Source organism: Grus americana, chromosome 2 (assembly GCF_028858705.1).
Source record: "Grus americana isolate bGruAme1 chromosome 2, bGruAme1.mat, whole genome shotgun sequence".
NCBI lineage: Eukaryota > Metazoa > Chordata > Aves > Gruiformes > Gruidae > Grus > Grus americana.
Window position 1 is genome coordinate 66,310,635 of NC_072853.1, and position 24,684 is coordinate 66,335,318.

General features: G+C 42.0%; 1 protein-coding gene across 1 annotated transcript in view; it reads left to right on the plus strand.

The window, feature by feature from the left end:
• Positions 1–24,179, plus strand: part of PARD6G (par-6 family cell polarity regulator gamma) — a 72,709-nt gene extending 48,530 nt beyond the window's left edge. The window contains exon 3 of the mRNA XM_054818501.1: positions 21,384–24,179. Coding sequence (XP_054674476.1) covers positions 21,384–22,243 — 860 coding nt within the window. The 3' untranslated portion in view covers positions 22,244–24,179. The remainder of the gene's footprint in view (positions 1–21,383) is intronic.
• The last annotated feature ends 505 nt before the right edge of the window (positions 24,180–24,684 follow it).

The following is a 24,684-nucleotide window of genomic DNA, read 5'->3' on the forward strand; positions in this document are numbered from 1 at the left end:
CTTTTGAAGCAAGTTGCTGGGCAGTAACGGTAGGAGCAGTGCATGTCATGCAGTCAGCAATCTTACTTTACAGGCCCTTTTCTATGCAGATATATTCACACAGAGTTTACCATCCCTCTGATGTTAGCCACATGACCTAGCTTCAGGGAGTACTCTGCAGAGCTTTTCATTATCTGTGCCCCAGCATGTGTGTGTACACGTACGTTTCTTTTCCCAGGAGAAGCTTGATGAGGACAGAGGTTCTTCACTGTCCTTTTGATCTGGGGCTCCTCGAGGATTGGTAGAGAAGTTTCAAAAATTTATTCTGAAGCCAGGACAGATGGACAGCCAATTACTAGATCACTAGCATTGGGATTTTTGTTAATGATCCTTCAAGTGTTTCTTCTTAAGTCCCTTATCTCCAAAGCAAAAGTCATGACTTTATTTCCTGCCTGCTTTCCTTAGTAGCTCCTTTAGAGGTGGTGTCTGTATAGTCAGATGATAACATCCATAAGATTGCTCATTACTGTAAAGGCATACAGAAATAGTTGATATAGAGCTGTCATACCTATTTGACTTTATTTAACAGGCCTTTCTTGACTTGAAAAGAATCCTTTCCAAAGAATTGTAAAGGCCTGTAAATCAGACTTGGAGCAGGCTAGGTTCAGGCTTTTAAGCTAAGACAACATAGGAAATACTTAACTTTAAGGACCAATGTTTTCAACCTGTGCTATAACTTGTTGGTCCTGAATTGGTAGCCTTCTGCTATAAACTTGCACATAAATTGTGTGAAATAGTCCTGTACTCCCACAATATTTATGTGATTTTGTTTATCATCTCAGGAACTTCTTAGGAAGGGAGCAGGAGGACAATGAAGTGGGGATTTTATAATTATGGAAGTAATTTTGAGAGAGGGCTGGCTGAATTGACTTGGCCTTGAAATTTCTCATTTAGCTGGAAGAAATGAAAAGAAGAACTAATTTAATGCACTTGATATCCCACAGTCAAGAAAAGGTGAAAATAATTCTCTTAATATTGGTCTGTGGAACTGCTAGCAGCAATACTGCTATTTCATTGACCTGATGAATGCCAAACCTCTAGACTCCCACAGGGAGAGGCTAAAAGCCATAGTCAGTGACTTCCTCCCAGTTGCTCAGAGGCTGTCAAGGAGGAAGCACTTTTGCCTGGCCACAAAAAACACTATCCTAACTGCAGAAAGATACAGCAGTGGGTTTGGCTTGCTGTAGCAATCCTGAGATCAAGCTAGGGTCATGCCATGGCACAGCCTACAGCAGCCTGAGACAAGAGTCTAGGACTGATTGAATTAGCCACAAAAGCTAGATGGAAGAATGGACAAGAAGTCTGCCCAGATTCCAGAGTGAGTAAGGCAGGTGTGTAAAGTTTTCAGTCTGAGACCTGAACGTGTAGCGCGAGGCATGGAGATATATGCTGGAATTGCTCATGGATAAAATCTGTCCCTTCAGCAAAACTACCAACAAGCTGGATGTGGTCAATATAGTGTAGCTGTCTTCCAGACAGGAGTGGGCCAAAGCAAATGAAAAGGCGTGATTGGAAATTGTGAAATGCATGTTCATATGTATGTATGAACATGAAAATATATATTAAAAACATTGCGTTCTTTTTTACAGGAAAATTTTGAAGATTGTTTACAAACCAGTGCTTTCTTTGCAAGCTTTCTCTTTTCCAGCTTGAACAGTCTCTGTGTTGTGTTTAGAATTTAAAGACTGTACCAAAAATGTGGATGCAGTCCCTGCCCTGAAGATGTCTGTTGGGAGAGACTAGCCAGAAGGGGTTGCTGCATGAGCAGAGTGAATCAGGCCAATAGCTGGCAAATTATTTGCTTCTCCAGGTGGCTCACCTATCAATGGCCCTTTTTTTATTGGTGTGGTTTTTTTCCCCTCAGCCTTTCTGTGCTGTGTGGAGCCAGCTGTTGAAGTGCTGCTTGTATTAATACAATCAGTATTCAAAAGGAGTCTGCTTATCAGCCTGGAGCATCCTGGACAATGTATTTGCTTGTCAGGATGAAAGAGCGGAGGGTGGAGTTTAGTTAGCAAAGATGAGGTATGTCCATGGGAAGCTGGCAGCGTTGGAGTGTTCAAACTGAGCCTGTTGGGTGGGTTTGGCAAAGGTGCGCTATCAGTACGAATCGGCCACCTGCGAATAACCAGGACTGAAATCTGCTGTGTGTGTATGACAGCTCTGTAAATGAGCCAATTACTGTTCCGAGGGTCTTGCTGCCCTTGCTCGTGAGAGGTGTGGTGACAGTTTGAGCAGGTGTGTTCATCTCTCCCAACACTGGGTAGGAATCTGGCTTTTATTTGGGGGTGGAAGTGCTCATGAGAAGACCCCACAGTGTGTCTACTTCCCCTCTCCTCATTCTGCAGTGATTAACTGGCTGAGTGTAGGACAGACCTGTACTCAGCCCTGGCCAGAACATGTGGAAGCCACTCATGCATGCTCTGGGATGTTAAGTACGTTCTCATAGTGGCAGTCCCAACTTTGCCAGCATTATTTGACTCTTGCGCTTGGAAACTGTAGTGCCTCTTTGCCTATGTTTGTATATGGTCAGGTTTGAGATGCAAGTCCAAGGTACCTCTTAGTGAGCCAATGTCCAGCTAATACCTCAGTATTTAACTGGAAGGACAAGGGACCTGTGAGAGTAATATAGCATGCCTAAAATGTAGAACACCACAAAATTAAGCCTGTCCTAAAATAAAATGACAGCTCATAGCTTTTGTAAGCTGAAGTCTCTGCATTCCTGGCAGCTCAGTATCAGAATCTGTATAGCAGTTTGAGCGCTGACAGTGACATTTGGGAGTGCAATAGTATGACATAGCATACACCTTTCTGCACAGGTATCTTCTGAGAGGACAGGACCGTGTCTCTCCTCTGGTATCGCTTTCTACCCTAAACAAGCATTGAGCAATGTTTTCCTGCATGTCCCATTTCTCTCACGTTAGTCACTGCTCACCTTCTGCAATGATTCTTCATCAACAAACTTTAGGTTGGTCTTGTAGATAAACATACGTGCTAATGACACACAAATTGGTGTGGTATTTCAGGTGTTAGCTTTTAATTGGAAGTCCCCTTCCAAATAAGCTTGAGTCTAACAGTAAACAGGAATTCCTCCATTTTCTCCACCCCACTGACAGCATGGCTTCCTCTGACCAAAATTATTTGAGGGGTGCAATCCAGCATATTTTTACATCAGAGGTGCTGACAGACTGCTTTACGCAGTTTGCAAATTTTGGAATCTCTTGGCTGTGTTGCTGGCACAAAGAGTGACAGTGAATAAAACAGAGCAACAGCTTTCATAAAATCACAGAATCATTTAGGTTGGAAAAGACCTTTAAGATCCTCAAGTCCAACTGCAAACCCAACACTGCCAAATCCACCACTAAACCGTGTCCCTAAGCACCACATCTACTCATCTTTTAAATACCTCCAGGGATGGTGACTCAGCCATTTCCCTGGGCAGCCTGTTCCAATGATTGACAACCCTTTTGGTGAAGAAATTTTTCCTAAGATCCAGTCTAAACCTCCCCTGGCACAACCTGAGGCCGTTTCCTCTTGTCCTATTGCTTGTTACTAGGGAGAAGAAACCAACATCCACCTGGCTACAACCTCTTTTGAGGTAGTTGTAGAGAGTGATAAGGTCTCCCCTCAGCCTCCTCTTCTCCAGGCTAAACAACCCCAGTTCCCTCAGCTGCTCCTCAGAAGACTTGTGCTCCAGACCCTTCACCAGCTCCGTTGCCCTCCTTTGGACACGCTCCAGCACCTCAATGTCTTTATTGTAGTGAGGGGCCCAAAACTGAACACAGCACTCAAGGTGCAGCCTCACCAGTGCTCCATTAGAGGTGTGAAGAGGGGAAAATGAAAAACGTTGGAGGAGGGAAGAAGCCTGATATGGTCTTCTTTCTTCCCTTTTTTTTTATTTTTTAATGCGGCCTTCCCTATTACAGCACTTGAGAGAAATTATGAGTATTGATCTTGTGTAAATTCATAGAAACTGAAGAACTTCTCTTCCTTTGTACTGCATCATTGTGCTCTGCAGTGCAAGAAGTCTGAACTTCCTTGCTGTGTTTGGCCACATTACCTTGCCCCAAGACTGCAAGGTTCGATGCAGATGTTGAATTTGGAAGTGTTTTGTCAGGTGGTGGTGGCGGCGGCTGCTGCTGAGCTGGTGAAAACTGGCAGCAGGCAGCAGAGCTGGCAAAGCCCCCTGTGAGAGGTATTGTGGTTCACAGTTTCAGCCTGTTTCAGTGGCAGCTTAGTCATCTAAAGAGAAATTGCTGTGCAAACATTTTGCCTACACCAAGTTCTCAAACTTTACAAGTTACTTCTATTGTAAATACTTTAGCAAGAGGATCACTTAAATCCATTTATCTCCATTGTAACACGAGTGATTTCTTGAAATGGGTATGGTGAGAACACTATTGTACAAGGGCAGGCTTTTTTTGAAGAGTCTGCAAATAATTGTGGTTGGTGATATGTGTGTGCTGACAGCTGTAATATCTGCATGAGCAACTAGTACAATCTGCAATAACTGCACACAGCAGTTAGGGATGTTTTCTGTGTGCTGCCCTGTGCACTGATAACTCAAAAATGGGAATTTTAAAGCAAATTTCAAAAAGCTGTTTCCTCGTGAGAACAAATGAACACAGGTCTTAAAATGATGCCTCATGTTTGCAAAGACACAGTTTCTGTCTGCTTCGAAAATAAGGGTGTTTAAAGTACCCTACCAAGTGAGCAGCAGAGGCCTAGTATTTTATTAAAAGAAAATGAGGCTCTTGGAAGGCTTTTATTTTGTGGTTTTGGGGTTGCAGTGTTAAAAACATATGCCACCTTTGCTTATGCCTCTTAACTACTGCCAGCTGATAGGGCACAGACTGTGCACTGTGAAGGAGATAAAACCTGAGGATTGAAGCATTTTAGCCAAACTGTTCTACCTCATTTTATTGCCTACTTAAGGCATCTATAAATTCCAGAGGAGAAAAGGGTATGTGCTCACAGTTACTTTCTTCCCTGTGAGGCCTTAATGAAAGCATCCTGAAGACTTGCAATAATATGCACAAATAAAAAGGCTAGAAAAGATATTTGTGCAGTGTTAAAGCTATCTGATGACAGACTTCTTAGGATGGGAAGAAGGTGATGAGATGTCTCCTGTTTTCTGAATCAATATAGTAGAAGGGATTTGCATCCTCATTTTTTGCAAGTCAGTTGTTTGAAAACATGCAGTTGTTGCATGTGATCCTTGCTTATACAAATGCCCAGCTTTTGCTGTTTAAAAGCATTCCTGGTAATGAAGGCAGTACTCTGGAAAGAATAAATCCTCTGAGGATAATAGAGCTGTTAGAAGTAGACAGAGGAAAACCAGCTTAAGAACCCTGCTCAATTAACATACTTTCTCTCAAGTGACTGCTTAGTGGTATTCTCACGGCTTCTTAGCCAGCCTTTGGTCTGATATTTGTCTTAACTCCACCATGCCCTAAGCCTGGGTCTGTGCTGGTCCTCTTACTGTCTGGTTTCAAAGGTGAAGCTGATGTCCTTTAGCCCTTCTCAAAAGTAAACTTTTAGCTCAAAATGTGAGTAAGCCACATTAAGAGTTTCTTGCAGTGAAGTAAGGAAGATTTCCTTACTACTATGCACCTTAAGCACTGCTCATCAGACAGGTAACGAATAGTAAATTGCTAGAGGTTATGTAGTAAATGGATGTGTCGAGAGCCCTTAATTCCTCAGTTTATTCTTAGATTTAGCTACTGAACAGTTGTCATCTTGTACAGTATTAAGCATCTCATTTGACACATAAGCAGTCCTCTTAATTATTCAGTATCTCATTTATTGTCCCTCAAAACTGTTTGTCCAGTACAGAATGGGTTTGGGTGGGTGTTTTGTTCAAGGCCAGGTTGGATGGGGCTTTGGGCAGCCTGGTCTAGGGGGGATTGAAACTAGGTGATCTTTAGGGTCCCTTCCAACCCAAACCATTCTGTGAGTCTGATTCTAACTAACTTGTTCACACCTTGCAGATTCTTGATGGTAGTCAGCTTTAGTTTCCGAAAGCCAAATCTTCCTCAGGCTGTCAGAGTTCCCAGGCTGGCGGCTCCCTGCCCTGTTCCTGTCTATGCTGAGCAGCTCTAGTTGGTGTCTCCATGGGTGCCCTGTGCCACCACACCTGGATCCTGTTTGTAAGGCTTCCTTTGGCCGGCTCTTCCCCATGTTCTTGCTGCTGCCCAGAGACAGTGTAGAGTGGCAGCTGCTCTGGTCTCATGCTGAATGCACCTCCCACTCTGCTAAAGACCTTGCAGAGATCAGGCAAGGGCAATACAGGCATTCAAAAGAACTCAGCACTTTGTGTGATCCTAATTTCTAGTATTTTTCTTCAGCAATTGGGATAACTTTTAAAGATCCCTAATATTCAGGCATGTTAAGTTGTAAATTACTTCTGAATTGAAAGTTTTATGACTTGTGAATTGGAGATTCCCTGTTGGCCATACTTAACAAGAAGTACTGAGACAGAAACTTGTTTAAGCTGGTAAACATAGCTGCTGCCTCACCAATTGGTGACATTATTTCCTTCTGGATATTCCCTGTTGGTTTGCAAATCACTGCCAAGGTATATAGAGTGACTCACTTCTTGTAGTGCTTCCAAGATGGAAATTCTTAAGTCTAAGCTTGGAGGTGACAATAGTAATATTTTTTACTTGTTAGGTTAGGGGCTGGGTGAGCCCAAAGGTGACACATCCATATCCAGTAACTCACCAGCTAGCAACTGGATTTTGTTTATAAAGTGAATTTTTTGCAGGACTGGCTCTCTGGTAAGTTTGCTCAGATGGTCCTGTAGTTTTAGGGAAGTTTTTATGTTGCAGTTCTGCAGAAAGCTCCCATTGTGAAGGAGCTTGGGCTGACTCTGCATAACGTGACGAGTCTCCAACGCAGCATCCTCCCACAGCCTGTCAAACCGACAGTGCAATGCTGGCTCTGTGCATAGTAGCGGTGAGAGCGCTGGGAGCTATTGACTAACATGATTATAAAGCTAGGAATCTCCTCCTCGCTTCCTGTGGGCTGTGCAACACAAGAGCAAGACTTTTCAATTAACGCAACAATCTGAAGCGAGCGAAAGAGCAGAGCTCAGCTAAAACAGTTTCCTCAGTTGTTTGGGCAAGCAGCTGATGTGAAATCTGGCATGTTAACTTTACCTTGGCCTTTGGCTGATCTGACACGAGAGGCATAAAACCAAACAGGATGGTGGTGCTTTCCCAGGAGAAAAGTGTCTTACAAATGACGCTCTCCCTTCCATTGACTGGCTTTTTGATATCCATAAAGCCTAGCTGGTCTTGAATGCCGTGCCACTCTTTCAGTATACTTCAGGTACTCTTAGGATCAGGATTTTCCAGATTTCTTTCTTGCCCAGACAAGCAGGTGATTCATAGCCACAGACTTTTTCTTTTTCCCTGTTTTCTTTCTTAAACATTCAGTACTGTATTTGTGTGTTAAAAGGTGGAGACTAAGGGTTCGAGGTGATTCCTTTCAGCTAACCTTTTGCTTGACTTGCTGAGGCCAAAGGCTTGTGTGAAATGAACTGATACAAAGGCAAGATGAGCTATCTTGTGTAGAGTTTTAGTGCAGTGATCTGGTTGTTAAACTGCATCCACCCAGAAGGAAAAACTGGAGCTGAGCAGATAAATACGATCTGGATGGGTAGAGAGAAAAGAAGCCTGGAAAAAAAATCCTACCTCTCTATTTTATTTTTTCCTCACTACAGCTCCCTGGATTAATGCGGTTAGCTGTGAAGTCAAGGGCAGGTGTTGTTAACTTTCAAACCTGTTTAACCTGTCTCCTTGATGCTCTATCTGTCCTTCAGCATGGGAGGAAGCACTCAGATCTTTTCTGCAGAAGGTGCCCTGTATTGATGCTGTACCGATGACAAAGGTTCTGCACTTCCATTCTTGGCCACCTTTAAATGCATCCGTCAAGCTTAACATAAGCACGACACAAACTTTTTTTTAACCCTGAGAGTGAGTTGTTGGTTCTTAATGCTGATGTCTACACTGCAGCTGTGAAACTTTGCGAAGTTGGTAGACTTTAAGCTGTTTCATTAGCTAGTGTGTTAATAAGTACATGTTAAAATACAGCACAACTTTGCTGAGTGCTTATATCCCCTCTAAGAGCATCTTAGCAAGAAGACACATCACATCAACGTGTGAGCCAGTGTTTTTCTTTTATATAACTATTTGTCTTCACTTTTCATGTCCTTGGAACAGTTTTTTTCTGAAGATAGAATGCATCATCAAGTAAAAATTCTTGTCTTGGTCACCATTTGGCTCCTGTTGTGGGAATTTAGTATGGATTTAGTAATACTGCCTGATCTTACTATTAAAGATCTTGCCAATTCCTGATGCTGTCTAGTAATTTAAGAGAGTGAGGTGAGGAAAGACATAGAAAAGGAAGGCTAGACTTTTGTCTAAAGAAAGCAGAGGTCTTTTTAATTCATTCTTGTTTCATATGGAGGGGGGTGTGAAGATGTGAACTGGCTGCTCACAGTAGTACCCTAGAAGGGACTGAAGGTGGAAGAAGGTCTCACAACTATAGGTGAGAAGTGACGAGCTGAGGTTACTGGTAGCAGTTCACTGTCTCTGGGCTGGGACATAGCTTGTATCAAAGCTTGTCTGAGTCAGCTTAGCGACCACTTGCTCTTTGTATTGGGAGGATGCTTCTGTTGAAAGCATTCTTGGAAACAAGCTATGCAGTGTAATGAAAATAAGTCCTAACGTACCGCATCTGTTCTTTCCTGCCTTTGAACTGTGCAAATCCCTCCTCCTTCCTTTAAAGCTGCTGGGCTTTGCGTAACCTCTGATGTATTCTCCAGGTTTTTAGCTTAACTATTCTAATGGGAGCTTAGTCCCTCATGAACAGTAAATTTTTATTTTTAGCACTTTGGGATCCACAGATGAAAAGTGCTTTATGTAATTAGCCCTCTTGCGTGGAATGCTTTTCTCTAAGGTGACTTTTCTGGAACTTACAATGGTAGTAAATCAGTCAGTGCAACTAAAAAGTTGCATGGCTGTGGCCTGGCCACAGCTTAATTCTTCCAGGCACAGGAAAAGCTGTGTCCCAGTGTAGTCCATGCACTTCACTCAGAGCACGGATCAGGCTGTGAATACTGTATGTTCTTCCTGGTATATGTCTGCCCCTGCCCCCCAGCAATGCCACTTAACGAGCAAATGTGGTGATGACTCAGTGTCATCTCCTGTGAAACAGGAAAACTGAGATCATGAAGGGAATTCCCAGTGGCAGGAATATTGGGTGTACCCAAGTGTGGCATTGGGAACTTTCTGCTCTGTTCGTAGTGGCAGGAGATTGCTATTAACGGAGACAAGGGCTGAACTTGAGCAGTGTCCGAGTGTAGCACCTCTGGAGCAGCTGTGCCCGTCAAACTGTGAGCAGCAGTGCCACCAGAGACTTGCAGCTACTACTGGCAGAGCTATGCTTTAATTAAAAAAAAAAAAACTTGTTTGGGTAGAATCTGGAGGTCTGTACTGCAGTGTTTGGTATAACTTTTCTGGTGAAATACATAGAGTAACTTCTGTTCCCCAGCAGGCATATTGATGCTGGAAGCTGCTAACACTTGATGTTTGTTAAGGAGACAAAATGCTTACATGAGCCCTGAATTAGGTTTAGTAAATAAAGAAAGAGTTTTCTTACATTTGAGCCAGTAAATATCAACTTCACTTGCTATCTGTCATGTTTTGTTCTGATATCATGGAACCTGATCTAATTCTTTAATTTCTGAATAATCACTTCCTGTCTGCCACTCCCTTGTTTGTATCATGTGCTTATAGGAAGAAACACTTTTTTAAAGAAAAAGCACACTAGCTGCTAGTTTACCACACTTAAATAATCATGGGGTGTCTCAAAAATTGTTTGAAGAAAGAAGCCGGGGTTTTTAAGTGGTGTAAACATTGGTGGTATATTTTGGGGTTTGGGGTGGGTTTTTTGATTGTTTGTTTTTTCAATCTTGCAAATCAGTGCTCGATATTCTAGGAAAAGAGAAGCTTCACAGTCCAGTTAGTGGTCATCTGAGGGCTGGACCCCTCAAACACACAAGTTCTGCTAATGTCTGCAGCTCTTGGAGAATCCCCTCAGGTGCAAAGTTTGCCCAGGCTGCAGCCTTTAATTAGTTTGTCCACACAGTTGGGCGTGGAGCCCTAGCCAGTGATGGAGAAAGGAATATAGCATTATAAAAATCACGTTGGGGTAATCACTTAGCCAATAACTCTACACAGCTGATGCTTCTGCCAGAATCACCGTGATCCTTCAAGCTGCTTTTAAGTAAAACATGCAGTTTTTACTGACAGGAGGGATCAGACTTAAGTGCTTTTTGCTTTCTGGTGATGGTCTGGAAAGGATATTGTTAGTCAAACGTTAAAAGTAACAAATTTATTTTGGCCTCAGTTGGAGAAGTCATGGTAGTTGTATATTAGGCAAGGATTTCTTTCTGTTTTGAGGAAGAGAGATGGAGACATTGCTTTGACCCTCTTGCATCATGCTTTTACAGCTGCTAAGGGAACAAGGTGGTAACATGCCACTGTAGCCCAGGTCCGTGCTGCTTTCACAGCAGAGGTTATGGGTACCACGTGGTAACGTGCCATATGAGGTGGGGTGAAGACCACAGGGATTATGATAAACTTCACATTGAGAACTTGTAAGATATGGTTTTAATCTTTTAATATTCATTGTTGTGGTGCAGAAAAGGTGTATTGTGGAGCTTCTCCCTCCACTGAGAAAACTACCACGTGCTTGGCTTTGTAGGGAGGGTGTGCATGGGGCAAATGCCAGACAGGCAGCCCTCCTCGAAATGACTTTTTTCAGCTTCTTGGCACTCCTTTTCCATCCCATCATTCCCACGTCTGAAGCACAGAGTTGCACCAGCTGTACTCCCTTGGTGTGGAGGACGACTGGCTCCAACTCCCTTCTGCAGGGCTCGGTGCTGCTCCTTCTCCTCCTGCCTGCAGGCTTGCCCCTGCCCGCCTTGGCCTGCTCCAGGCTGGGGAGCAAGGGACTAGAAAACGTGTCTGTGCTGGGGCAGTGCTGCCAGTTCCTGTCCCACCAGGGTGCGGGAGATAAACGAGGTGGGATTCCCACAGCTTCCCATCCTGCCAGCCAGGAGGGCATCACAGAGCATCCGGGAGGCTGCAGGTGGAGGGGAGAGCCTGCCAGCGCCCAAAGCCCTGGGGCATCCAGGGCAGCGGCTGCCTGGGGCTGATGAGAGGGTGCAGATGTGCAGAGCCCTGCGCAGGGCTGGCCCAGGAGAGGTGTTTATCTTGTGACTAATCTGACTCCAGCCAAGCAAAGTTTGGGAGACTCCCAGAGGTCGCGACTTGAAAGACAAGTGGTGTAATTAATTTCTTATGCCACACTTGTTTTGAAACCTTTTTAATTCTGTGATAAGAGGCAGAATCTGGACTTTGTTTACAATCTGCCAGCTTGGAAAAGCCAGAAAAATGCTTTGTAAAGCACTGTAAATGTTTTTCTCTCCCTCCCATTGCAGGATGTATGCGGTATTATCACACCACAGTAGTGAAGCTATAAAAACATGATTGTGTCCTTTTTTTGGAAGAGAGAAATGCATCCTGGAAGAATTTTAACTGCGTAAAAACACATCTTTCTCTGAGAAGCTGTGGTAGCGACTTTTCAGAACAGTCAGGATAAAGAGTGTGGAAGAGACCGCCATTTACTTGAGATATAAATATTCATTAAATGTGAATGTCTTCACAGTTGGGGGATTTTTTTTTTTAAGTTATTTTTACTGGGAATTTAGAAGTATAAGCGAAAAGACGCTTCCGAGCTTACCTGTCTGAACTAGCTTGGGATGAATAAGGTGTTACTCAGCAAAGGAATGCATGAGAAAGAACTACTTCAGAACAGAAAACAGTGTTTCTTGGTAGTACCCTTGAATCTCACAGATTTAATGCTTGCAACAATCAAATGTCCCCACTGCTGCTATGTTTGTGACATACCTCAGCCTTTTAATGTGCATGTCCTGGCAACGCTGCATTTTTCTTGAAAGTAGGGAAGCATCATAAGGAGGTGCAGGGGTAAAGTCCACTGAGTTTAGTAGCTCAGCCACAGTCACTAAGGAGGTCTGCAGGTCATCCAAAGCTACTGGTGCTCACAGCTCTGGGATCTTTTACTTCCAAATAGAAAAACTACTTGCATGCTATGGAAATGCAATTAGCAGTTACCTGAATACAGGATAAGAGACAATTCTTGATTACTGTCAGTTTTGCTTTTGGCTGGGGAGGGAGGATCACTGGACTGGAGAGGAAGAGAGCACCCAGCAGAGAAGAGGAGGATGTGTGGCAGAAAGCATCAGGAGGGAGCGTGAAATACCAGGTTAGATTCAGTTTCCCTTGGGCGAGCTGCAGGCTGTGTTAGCTGGGTAGTACAGGTCCTGCCTTCCCAGCATGGGTCACCTCTGCTGGCTGTTGAGCAGAGCCCTGAAATGGCCTTCAATGCTGACAGAGTTACTTCTGAAAGGAGGAAAAGGCTCTGTTTTAATATTGGGATCTATGGGATGATGGTTCTGATCAGGTTCGATAATGCAGTTCTTAAAAACCTTTTCCTTTGACCTATGGCTGCGTGAATAGTCTAATACAAACACATTACCTTTATTTTGTGCTTTCTTTCCAAGCTTTGTTTGCAACTTCTTTTGAGACTACTATGAGACAAAAGTTTTTGTTTCTTGTCAGAGGTATAAAACTTGGATTCTGAATGAATATGAGACTGAAGTGAATGTGAGATTTTTTTCAATTACTTGTGGTGTTTTTTCCAAATATTGCAGCTGTAAAAAACAGAATGGTATATTCCCAAATTTTCTCTTTGGTTCATTCTGTCAACTCTGTTTACCTTTCTTATCTTCCAAACTTTAAACTTGTGCAAAAAGTAACTATTTTTCTACTACCAGCTGGGAAGAAGTTACATCCAATAGTCACATAATACTTGATAAAATCCACCGCTTTTTTGTGTCATTAATAAGATTTTTACTGTATCTGCAGTGTGTAGCAAGAGTTAGAGTTTGATGTCTCATTTTGCTTCGTTTTGTTTTGCTTTGCTTTGTCTATATGGGGAGCAGATGATGCTCCCCTCAATTGTCTGATCTTCTGAGTGAATAGAAGAGGTACCGTGTGTTTGTTGCAGGTTAAAAATGGAGCAAGTGAAATAAAATAATTAAAGGGTTGCTTTTTAATAACTTTAAACTGTAAAGCTTATAATGATGACTTGCTGAAGAGATTGCAGGTAATTATAGGTTGGAGAGTGGTAGTTGTTGGGATTGGGGGGGGATTTTTTTTTTTTCCTTCTTAAGAATCTTTGAATAAGATTGATAGCCTTCCCATTTTGATACCGTCAGCTGAGTGAACACAATTTTTGATGGCTGTTGGGAGTTGTTGGGTGTGTGGTGATAGGCTTCATTTGCCAGGCTCCGGCCCGCAGGAGATACGCTTACAGGTGATGCTGTTACTCTCCATATGCATCACCCACCCTTTACTGCTGCTGGGTGTCCACTCCTCAGCACTGACCAGCCTGGGAAACCATCTCACCAATAAAACCTCCGTAACAGTACCTGTGACCTTGGGATGAACACAGTAATGATTGATGGCAGAGATGTGCAAGAGAAACATGACTTCCCCCAGCTTCCCACTGACCCCTTACAGGAAAAGGCAAATATTAACTAATACTTCAAAAAAACCAAAACAGCAATGAAGCCGAAGCTCAAAACCCACAATTTTCTAATGCTGCAATAACGTAACCTTGACATAATATGGTTTGTGGAAGGAAACAAGGGGAGAAGGGCAGTTTCTGTCATGTTGTAGAGTAGAAGAGAAGTCACATAGGAAACTAAGATGAAGATGACCCTGGCAATCCTAGTAAATACAATCCTAGTAAACACCATCCACAACGTCACCTGTAAAATTTGGAGTCCTATGGCTGGCTTTTGGGCTAGTTTGAGGAGCTGGGTTTGGATGTTTCTGAGGGTGAGGATAGCTTTGGGAGGTACAGGCCTGGGTGCTTGCTTGCATTTGGTAGCACCCTTCTCCTCCAAAGGCCTCATTTGTTTCATGGGGCAAACCTGCAGGTCGAGCAACAGCTTCTGCTCTTTTGGAGCCATGCAGCAAGTCACAAACAACTGGCCTTCTGCTGAGAAGGGAAGAGGTTCAGCAAGGGAACAGTGGCCTCTGATGACAAGCAGTGAGAAGTGCAGGAGGCCACACCAGCAGCACAGGCTGAATTCCTCAGGGGTTGTCCCCATCCTCAAGGACAGCAGCCTAAAAATGTTTCTTATGCGTGTCTGATGCCGTAAAGGGAGCCTGAGCCTAATGCAATTATAGTTTTGCTTGCTGTAACATGCTAGACCAAGGAACAAAATAACATTCGCTTTCTTGAAAGAGGGTAAGATATTTTACGTTTGTAAACATATTGGGAGTAGAGACACACTTGTTTTCCTCAGATTTTAATCCAAACCTAATAATGAATACTTCCTAAGTAGGAAGGCAAATGTATCTTTTTAATACTGAATCATTGTAGAAGGAAGATTGCCTTTTGCAAAACTGCAGTTTACTAGATTTAGCAGAGACTGTACTAGAGTAGGATGGTGTTCTCAAATTTTCTTTCTAGTGCGGTTATTTGGTGAAATTTCTTTTCCAAAACATGTCATTTAGTTTACAGTCTACAAACAAGTATTGGGAAAGCTTTGTTTTAGAAACTAAAGGATTGAGATTAAGGATATCGAAGACAAGGTGCTCTCTTGTTAATTTGAACTCATCCCTTTTGATCTTGTCTGTGCTTTAAAAGCCCTGTTGAATGTCCTAAATAAACTATAATGTTTAGGTAGTCTTCTAAAAGTTTATGAGATTGTGTCCAGTTCCTTGATATATGGTGATATGAAGGGAGAGAGAGGAGTGAGTGTGTGTGTGTGTATGTCTGTGCATGTGCAGGATACATTACTTGACTTTGGATAGAATAGCAGCTACGACTGCTTTACCTACTGTGTGTTTTTCAGATTGGTTCACCCAGAGGTTGCTGGCAGCAACGAAAGCTGGATTTTTTTAATATTCCTGTAACACACAGAATGCAGTGTTAGCATTCAGATAACCTTATTTTTCCCACCATTAAATACTTCTTGATGAGTGATACTGGCACTGGATCTCCCCCCAAGCCATAGTTCACTTTATATCTGTTTCCTCTTAAATCCCTTTGCATGTGGTCAGCCTGACAGGTCACAAATGAGAGACCTCCAGCTTATTTGTTGCCTGGTTGCTTTCACAAAGGCTTCTGGTTTTGATCTTTCTGAGAAAATAGACACTGGATGCAACTTGTGTCAAACATGGATGGTGTTTGTAGCTGGGACACAGAAAGGTAGAAGGGTCAAACATGACACGTTCCCTTGAAACGGTTTTATGACTGCTGCTGATTTGAATGCTCAGTAACAGAGATCTGTTGGATGGAGGGGTTACCCTTCACTATTAATGACTCATTGGCCTCCTTCCCAAGCTGCCTGAAGTGCTGCTCTCCCTAGTGGAAGTAATTTTGTCTTTGAAGTACTTTCCAGAGCTGTCAACTAATGTTCCACAGTTCCCAGAGGAAATAATAAGCCATGAGTGCATGTACACTGAAAACGTAGAGTCTGAAATGAACTGTTCCTATAGGAGCCTGGCAGTCTGCTTCTCTGTGGAATTCAGCTTGTTTATACAATCTTATCTGGCTAAGCTTTGGTATTTCATCTGGCAGGCAGTTCCTATGAAAAGCAGCTGTCCAAGCAGTGGGAGTGGTGCTCCTGGTGGTTTTTTTCAGGAGGTCTATAATTTCTTGTTTCATGTAAATTAAAGAAATACAATACTCTTTTGGTTATAACCAGATGCTCTAAGCAGTTCTCTTTCCCTTGTAAATAGCCCTTTAAGTATGCTCTGCTGTTATGTACTGTATGACAACGATAAGATTCATGATGCCCACCAGGAAGGTATAATATATTTGGTAAAGTCACAGGATGACTGCAGAACTGGTAGAAGAGTGCCTCAAAGATGTTACCATCTATAAATTTGTAGATATGTTTTAAAAAATAATATTCTGATAGTAAAATATCCATACTTGGAAGTGAAAACCTCCTTTTAATGGGTTTTACTGTTGCTGGACAAGTGGAGATAGTTTTTAAATAACAAACAAACAAAAAACCCCGCGAAAAACCCCAAACAAAAAAACAAACACCAAAAAAAACCCCAAACCACCAGCCCCTCTGTTGTCAAAAAGAGCATAGGTACATCTCTGCATAAAGAGATCTGTAGCATATGTCTTCTCCGACAGAAAGGTCCTCATGGGTAAGTAGCTAGTGACAACTCTATTTAAAAAAAAAAAAAAAAGTGCATATACTGACAGAAAGGATGCAGCCAACATACTTAACGCTTTATGTAACTCCTTGCCAGATAACAAAATGTTTCTTAAAATGTACCAAAACCTGAAGCTTTTGGGGAAAGGAGTTGCAATAATATTCAGTGCCTACTGAAGAGTTTGAGGTTTTGGGGGTTTTTTGTGTGGAGCGTTAGGTTGCGGTTTCAAGTAGGACAGAATAGGAAAGCTGAGGATTCCTTCTCCAGCTGTGGTTAAAGTTCCTGTTCACCTCTCTTTACAGGAACAGTATTTTCAGCAGGAAGCAAATTATGGGCACAAGTAAAATTTAGGTCCAAGATTTCCAAAGTTAAGTGATCGTCCAAGATTATCTGTCCAGCTTGTAGTATATCTTTGTTTGAAAGCACTACATCTTGTACATGAAAATGCTCCATATATTCTGCCCCATTCTAAGAAACGGGGCTCATATTCACCACCTAAAAGACTAATTCTCCCTCTGTCACCTGCATGTAATATTTCACTCTAGCCTCATTCAAGACATAGAAGAACATGGCACCCTGTAAAATATGAGGCTTTAAGCACAGTTCAGATGTGCCACTTGAAGGCACTTCTACCAGTATGCATGCAGATTTCTGTAGACGTTTTGCTCTGAAAAAGGAGAATTTGATACTGCAACAAATGAAACATGGAAAATGAGCTCTGTCTGGTTCCATATGGTATATACTGGTTTTCACTGAGACCTGCAATCAAGCAGAGTCTGTTCCATTAACTAAAGTGGCATTCCTGCTTGCAATCTTATATGGTGAAGAAACTCAAAACGGAAGAACAAATTACTGACCTTCAATCAAAGTGTGTCGCTGTAAATTATGCAAAGATACAGTTTTCATTTCAGTCCGACCTGTGCCACCTGAACCATGTATTACTGGAAATAGGTACTACACCACTGTTTGATTACCCCATAGTTGATAAAAGGGAGTGATACTGGCTGACTTCTCCCGGTTCCCTCATGAGGAAGGAAAATTTTTTTTATTGTGCTAGGGATTGGTGACTTTCTGCTGCTACAGCAACAGCTGGTGTTAAACTTCAGTAGAGATACTTTCTTTTATTCCTGCAGCAAGAGTAGTGGCTCTGAATAACAAGGGGGGTGTGGATGTTTTGTTCTGGGTTTATTTTAATTTTTTATTCTAAGGTGAAATCCCAAGCAAGTGTAACTGCTAATGAGCAGGTCATCTTGAATACATGTAATGTGATAATCCCTGTATTGTCAAGGAACACGCATTCTGTACATTAACTTTTTCTAGAAAATAGAGTTAATTGGTATTTTTTTGTAGAAGTCTTAAATTAGTTCTCATTTCTCAAATCTATAATAGGTTTTAACAGTTTTGCCTCTTAAAATTGGGACTTCCTCTTTCTCCTACATAATCCTGTTTAGGGTCAGAGTTGAAAACAGTAGAAACGCTGTTTTAAAAACAAAAAAAAAATCTAGTCATCAACAGGACATAGACTTCATTTTTATCCTGCTCCAGCCCTGAAATACTAAATCCAAGAATGGTCAACGGTCCAACACTGAAAGTAGCCTATATAACTTGTAATGTAATCCCTGCTTCTATCTGGTACGTGTTTGGAGGAAAAAGCATTTCTGTGGTGAGCTTGGGCTTTTTGTTGTTAAGGAGGTGGTTGTTTTGAAGCTGCTCAGAGGTTAGGAATGCTGGCAATCATCTGGGGAGATGGATCAGTGGGCTGAGCGCAGGTGAGGAGGTCACAGGCACTAAACCACCACTTCTTCTGTGCCGTTGCCCTGGTGGTGGTTCAGCCAAAGGAAGCTGCTTCAGAAATGACCTGTGTGTGTCAGGAGGACCATCGTACTTCTCCTGTGACATTACTACTTGATCATCACTAACTTGCATGTTGTGAGAATTAACTCTCTGGGCTGTTTTTAATTTAAGGGGAAGAAAACAGTGTTGTCAACAAATCTTTCCAGGTGAATTATTTCGTAAAGCTTTTGCAAGTCTGCCTTAAAGTAACTCAGTATTACTATGCTAACATAGAGAGGGAGAGAACAGTTACCTGGGTGCCTTCAGGGAATAGGTGGATAACTAGGGCATGTGTTTCATTTTACCTGCAGTGCGATAAGCTGCACTCGCCAATCTAATTTTCTGAGTCTTTAAGGGATGCAGCTTTGTTTTGAGTTTGGTGTGCCAGTACTGCCAGAGACAATCTTAAACACATAAACCCACATGAAATTTTAATTGCCATCTTAAACTGAAATTTTGGGATAAAGGTTGTCTTGGGCTTTAAGGTACAGTGCTGCTATTCTACAGTGCTGTGTTTCAAGAGAGGAAGAATTTTGATTCTAAATGTAAATCCCCAAGTTGTTTTCATAGGGCTGTCACCGAAATTTATCGGTGAATTGTGAGGGTGAGCAGAGCATAGTGTTGATGAAAGACACCTCTTGGGGACCCATACTTTACGAGAAAAAAATATTTGTTGCCAACCTTCAAAATCATCCATCAAAACTTAAAGTCTAGGTGAACGTAGATGGTGATCCTATTGATGGAGGGGAAAAAAAAAAAAGGAATAATACCAGGCTTTGGCTGCTGCAGGTGGCTTGTGCATTCAAAAAAGTAGATACTTTACTGCCTCTGCTCACCAGGTGGACTTAAGAAGGTGCCATCTCCACACAGTCACTGTCTTGGCTGTGAATATGCTTCCAGGAACCAGTTGGGAGCTTCTCGTGTTAGGTGATTTTAAGGACTTCCAGTCCTGTGCCTCAACAGTGTAAACAACACAGTAGGGCCTGTGTAGTTGGTACGGCTCTGAACAGCCTGGGAGGAGAAAGGAGAGGCCAGTGTGAAGTTAAACATGGCAAACTTGGACAAGGAGTATCTTTATTTCACAGAAGCTTTTCCTTCAGGATGACCTTCTAGGTGCCTTGTGATATCCTCAGTGTTAGTATAGCCATTGTAAATAAGTTTTAGGAGAATGAAGAAATAGTCTTTCTGAAGTCTTAAAATGATTTTTTTTTTTTTCCAACTCAAAGGACTATGTAGGATCACAGAATAATTTAGGCTGGAAGGGACCCCTGGAGGCCAGCTAATTTAACACCCTGCTCTAAGCAGGCTCAGTTAGATCAGGTTGCTTCTTAGCACTTTTTTTTTGTGTCCTTTGAGTTGTGTAACTTCATGTCACTTAAAGTCTGCCAATAATATCCGTTGAAGGCTGACTTGAATATGAGTCCTTGCAAGAAATAAAAATGTAACTATAAGCTTGTTTTTACTAACACTTTTTTTTTTTTTTTAACCTTTGTCAGGTAGACGTATTGTTTTCCTTTCTCAGACTTTACTCTGCTGGGTTAATTTGTTGGAGAGAAAATTTTCTTAGTGGCAGTTCTGTAATTGTGCTTTTGTACTTTATGGCTCATCTTCAACAGTGAAATAAACTGAAAGTCTATTAGTTTATCTGAAAAGTGTTAGCATGCTTAAACTCCCAGTGAAATAATTTTTCAGCTAGTGCATGCTTCATGTTTAAAATATGCACAGTATTTTTAATGTGAAATGCAGTGACGCATTTTGTACACTAACAACTTCATGACTAAGTATTTTTTATGCAAAGCACAACATGACCTTCTTATATGGAATAACTTGTCATATTATTTGGCTGATTTAAAGTTGATCACTTTGCACATACCCTTCAGGTACTGCTACAGAAAGTGAAATATTTAAACAGTTCCTTAAACAGTAGACCCTACAAAGGCTGTTTTCCTACGGGCTTTCCCCTCAAGGGTAGGAGTGTGTGTGTGAGTCCGCATCTCTTCTGTGATCCTTAGCATATGGACTAGGCAGCAGAGCAGTTTCTTTCTCCCCGCTTCTCTTTCTACCAGGCCACTTGCTTACACAGAACTTTTTTGGTACTTGGTGCTTTTAGCACTTTTTATTGCTGTCAAATTCAGCTGAAATAAAGTAAAATATTCCAGAGAGGAAAGTGGTGTACTGAGAGATGCATATTAACATAAATTCCTTACTTAAAAAGACTTGGCTAAAAACACATCCAACTACTCTCTCACACCCTGCTTTCACGTTGTACCTAAGGTCTGCTGTAAGTTAAGGCTGTATTGCATATTAAAATACTCCCCGATTCAGACTTTTAGGTTAGGAAAGTGCATACACTCCTTGCCATTTGAGATGTACGTGTAAAATTATAATCCAACTCTGGAAATATGGTCTCACATCTAAGATGGTGTATCAGGCCTGCAGCTGCAAGTAATTGCATTCTGCACAGCTGACAACAGGAGTTGGGAATCAGAAGTCTTTTTACCCTCAAAATATGGAAGAAATATGGGTAGTCATTGAAAACAACTCATTTATTCTGAATGATGTGCTGATGGACATAAAATGAAACAACAGTTAGAGTAAGCGAAAGTGAGCAGCAAAGCTGGTGAAGGGTCTGGAGCACAAGTCTTCTGAGGAGCGGCTGAGGGAACTGGGGTTGTTTAGCCTGGAGAAAAAGAGGCTGAGGGGAGACCTTATGACTCTCTACAACTACCTCAAAGGAGGTTGTAACCACGTGGGTGTTGGTCTCTTCTCCCTAGTAACAAGCAATAGGACAAGAGGAAACGGCCTCAGGTTGTGCCAGGGGAGGTTTAGACTGGATCTTAGGAAAAATTTCTTCACTGAAAGGGTTGTCAAGCACTGGAACAGGCTGCCCAGGGAAATGGCTGAGTCACCATCCCTGGAGGTATTTAAAAGATGAGTAGATGTGGTGCTTAGGGACACGGTTTAGTGGTGGACTTGGCAGTGTTGGGTTTGCAGTTGGACTTGAGGATCTTAATGGTCTTTTCCAAGCTAAGTGATTGTATGATTCTATAACTCATTTGATTTTTTTCCATATTATTAGGAGTGTGGCTTCATTGAACCAGATTTAAGAAGAAAATCCTCTGTGTATTGAATTATTCTCTGTTTGATACATTGGTACTGTTTCTCTTTCAGATGAAGTGGACTACAGTAATTTTGGGACCAACACGCTATCAAGGAAGAAGAAGGCCCTGGTGACACTCCGCAACGACAACCTCCGCCGGCGCCATCACATTAACATTAGTATGCCTCATGATTTTAGACCAGTGTCTTCCATAATTGATGTGGACATTCTTCCTGAAACACACAGGAGAGTGAGGCTGTATCGACACGGGTGTGAGAAACCCTTAGGATTTTACATTCGCGATGGCACCAGCGTAAGGGTTACTCCTCACGGACTAGAAAAAGTACCCGGTATCTTCATCTCCCGTATGGTTCCTGGAGGCTTAGCAGAGAGCACAGGCTTGCTGGCCGTGAATGATGAAGTCCTGGAAGTTAATGGCATTGAAGTAGCAGGAAAGACTCTCGACCAAGTCACAGACATGATGATTGCCAACAGCCATAATCTTATTATCACGGTCAAGCCAGCAAACCAGAGGAACAATATTATTCGAAGCAGTAGGATGTCTGGTAGCTCTGGCCAGTCTACAGACAGCACTGCTAGTCACCATAGCTTGCCTACATCCCACGTGCTGCAGAACTTCCACCCAGATGAAATGGAGAGTGATGAAGAGGCTGACATTGTCATTGAGGGCGGTCTGGAGCCACAGCACATTCCCAAACTGCACAGCCTTACTTCCAGTAGCCTTTCTCGTATCAACGGCAGCAGCCTTAGCCACAGACTTCAAAGGGACCTGGTGCTCAACAACAACTCTGGCCGAGAAAGCAACGGCAACATCCACAAATTACTCAGTTCCTTAAAAACTGATCCCCGACACAGTCTGGTTATCCCCAGAGGAGGTATCGAGGAGGATGGAACAGTCATTACACTTTAGTAGCAATTCCCGTGACTCTCCTTTCAGTCTTAAGTGCCAAGTGGGACAATTGACTCTTGCAATGTGTTGTGCACAAAACAGAGAGCTGATATTCTCATAGACCTCACGGGTGCAGAAAATTGTTGCTTTCTAGGAAACGTGGCATCTGGAGTTAGACATAAAACTGTCATGCAGTGCCAAATTTGTCAGGAGAAAGCCAGAGAGTAAAACCTGGTTTATGTCCCAGCCCTAAAGTGAGAACACAAATTTGTTTTAGTTGGTATAAGTCTAAGCAGTCCTCTAGGCTACCAATGGCAGTGCTACATACTTGGGTTTGAATGCATGGGTGGATGTATTTATACATGCATGTATACAAATTAGATTTTAATAGTAACAGACATGTCTATTTGAAGTGGAATCTGGTTTTCTTCTAATACCAGGTTAAAGAAAGTGTTTCTTTATAGCCATACGATCTTCTACCATTACATACAGACCTTCCACTAACTTATTTACACCATATTTGCAACCTTATGTCTAATCCAGACAAGCTCTATAAAAGTAGGGGTTTCCTACTCTGGTGGTAACAATGTTAGGGAGATGCTGCAAATACATTTTCCAAATGAAACTTTTTTTTTTTTTTCCCGTAAAGCTTAAGGAGGCGAGATTGGAGGGTGTTGCCGTCATTGCTGTGAGATCAGCACCACCCGCTGGTGAGAGGCAGGCCTGCCTGCAGCACGGACGTGTGCTTGTATGGGAAAGAGAAACAGGACAAGACGGGCTTAAAACTAGGTTCAGCACCATTATGTGTAAATCTGTTCTTTTTCGATATTTATTAGATAATACCTCTCTTTCAAATTTTTTTCCCCCCATCATCTCTGTTTTTTCAATATCATGGTTCATGGGAATTTTAGGGGTGCAAGCAAGAAGGCAACAAAAGTGGAAGAGCATGCTAGGACTGTCCCCTTAATCTCAGAGCCGACACAGGTCCTTGCTGTACCTTTGGGGCAACCTAAATCCACAAGGGCTTTCCTTACAAAAGATTGGCTGGTTGCTATACAGAGGAGGGATGCTAACTGACTGTCAAACCTAACTTAGAATAGTTCTGTTATTTTTGGACTCTTCTAGTAATCATAAAGCTTAATGTCTACACAGGATTTCTAGAAACTGAAAATATACTGAATGTTTGCGGTGGTCAGACATCTTCACTGGATGCTGACTAGTGGGTAACCAGTGACTGAGTTGATAACTGTCTGCTTCTGAAAATGCCATGAATTTATGAAAGTGGTCTAAACTAAAATATTTTGTTATATCTCAATCAGTGTAAGGAACAAAATATAAATGTTTTACAGTGTATTTTTCTACTTTTAGCTTGTGTCATTTTCTTTTTGTTTTTAACTTTGTAGTACATTAAAGCTTTTTTTTATATGGTGGAATAGACATTTCTTAAATATTGTATGGATATGAAAATTCAGAAGTCTTGGTTTGAAAAAAATTACATTCCATTTTGGAATCTGTAATGGCTGGACAAAGGATGTGCGGAGTAATTCATTGTCGCTAAATTAGTATACCTGTGGAACAACCAGTCTTCTGCTCATTGTTAAATATGTTTGGGACATTGAACTTAGTTTATTTCTTTTAGATTTGCTTTAAAAGTTTATTTTAAAATTCTTTCACTTTAATTAATCCTCTTCTAGGTATCACAGCAGTTATAGAGCTGTATGTTTTTTTCCCAACACATTAAGAATAGAACATTGATCTTGTTCGTCTTAAAACTGTTTGTATTTTACCAAAGGTTTTCATTTTTTAAAAAAATCTGATTTTTGGTGCAGTAAAAAAAAGAATAGCTGGATGCGCTTCAGTCAATCAGACCATCTTATCAGGAAAATTTTGTTACACCTTAAATAAGACTACTTTTATGAATAAGTGGATTTGTCTGGCTGAAGTTACTCATTTTACCTTATTTAACTGATGAAAATGTGACCTGTCTCCAATAAAACATGCACTGTCTTATTTCTATGCTATATCCTTTCCCCTATGCTTAAGCACATCTTTCTGTGGAAACAAGATCTGTGGTTTCAAATACGTAACCATTTTAGTAATGCTTCCCTCTCTACCAGTACAGACTTCGATTCCTCGGGTGGTTGTTGCCTATACTAAATTTCTTTCCATAGTGTTTCTTCCCAGTACTGCTCTTACGACAGGGTGCTGTTACAGTGATTCCCGTGGGAACCAAGAAGTTTGCTGTGTTCCTCGCAGCATGGCTTGCCTCAGACCTCGGGGGTAGTTCTGGCTCCTCGGAAAAAGCCCACGATACCCCCGGCGCAGCGATACGCTGCCATGCTGCACACCTCTGAGCGTCTTAGTACAAAATACCTCTTCAGCTAATTCATCTCACGATGTAGGAAACATAAGTTGCATCTCGCACATCAGCGTGAAAGTATTGTACCCAAGGCTTCAGTTAC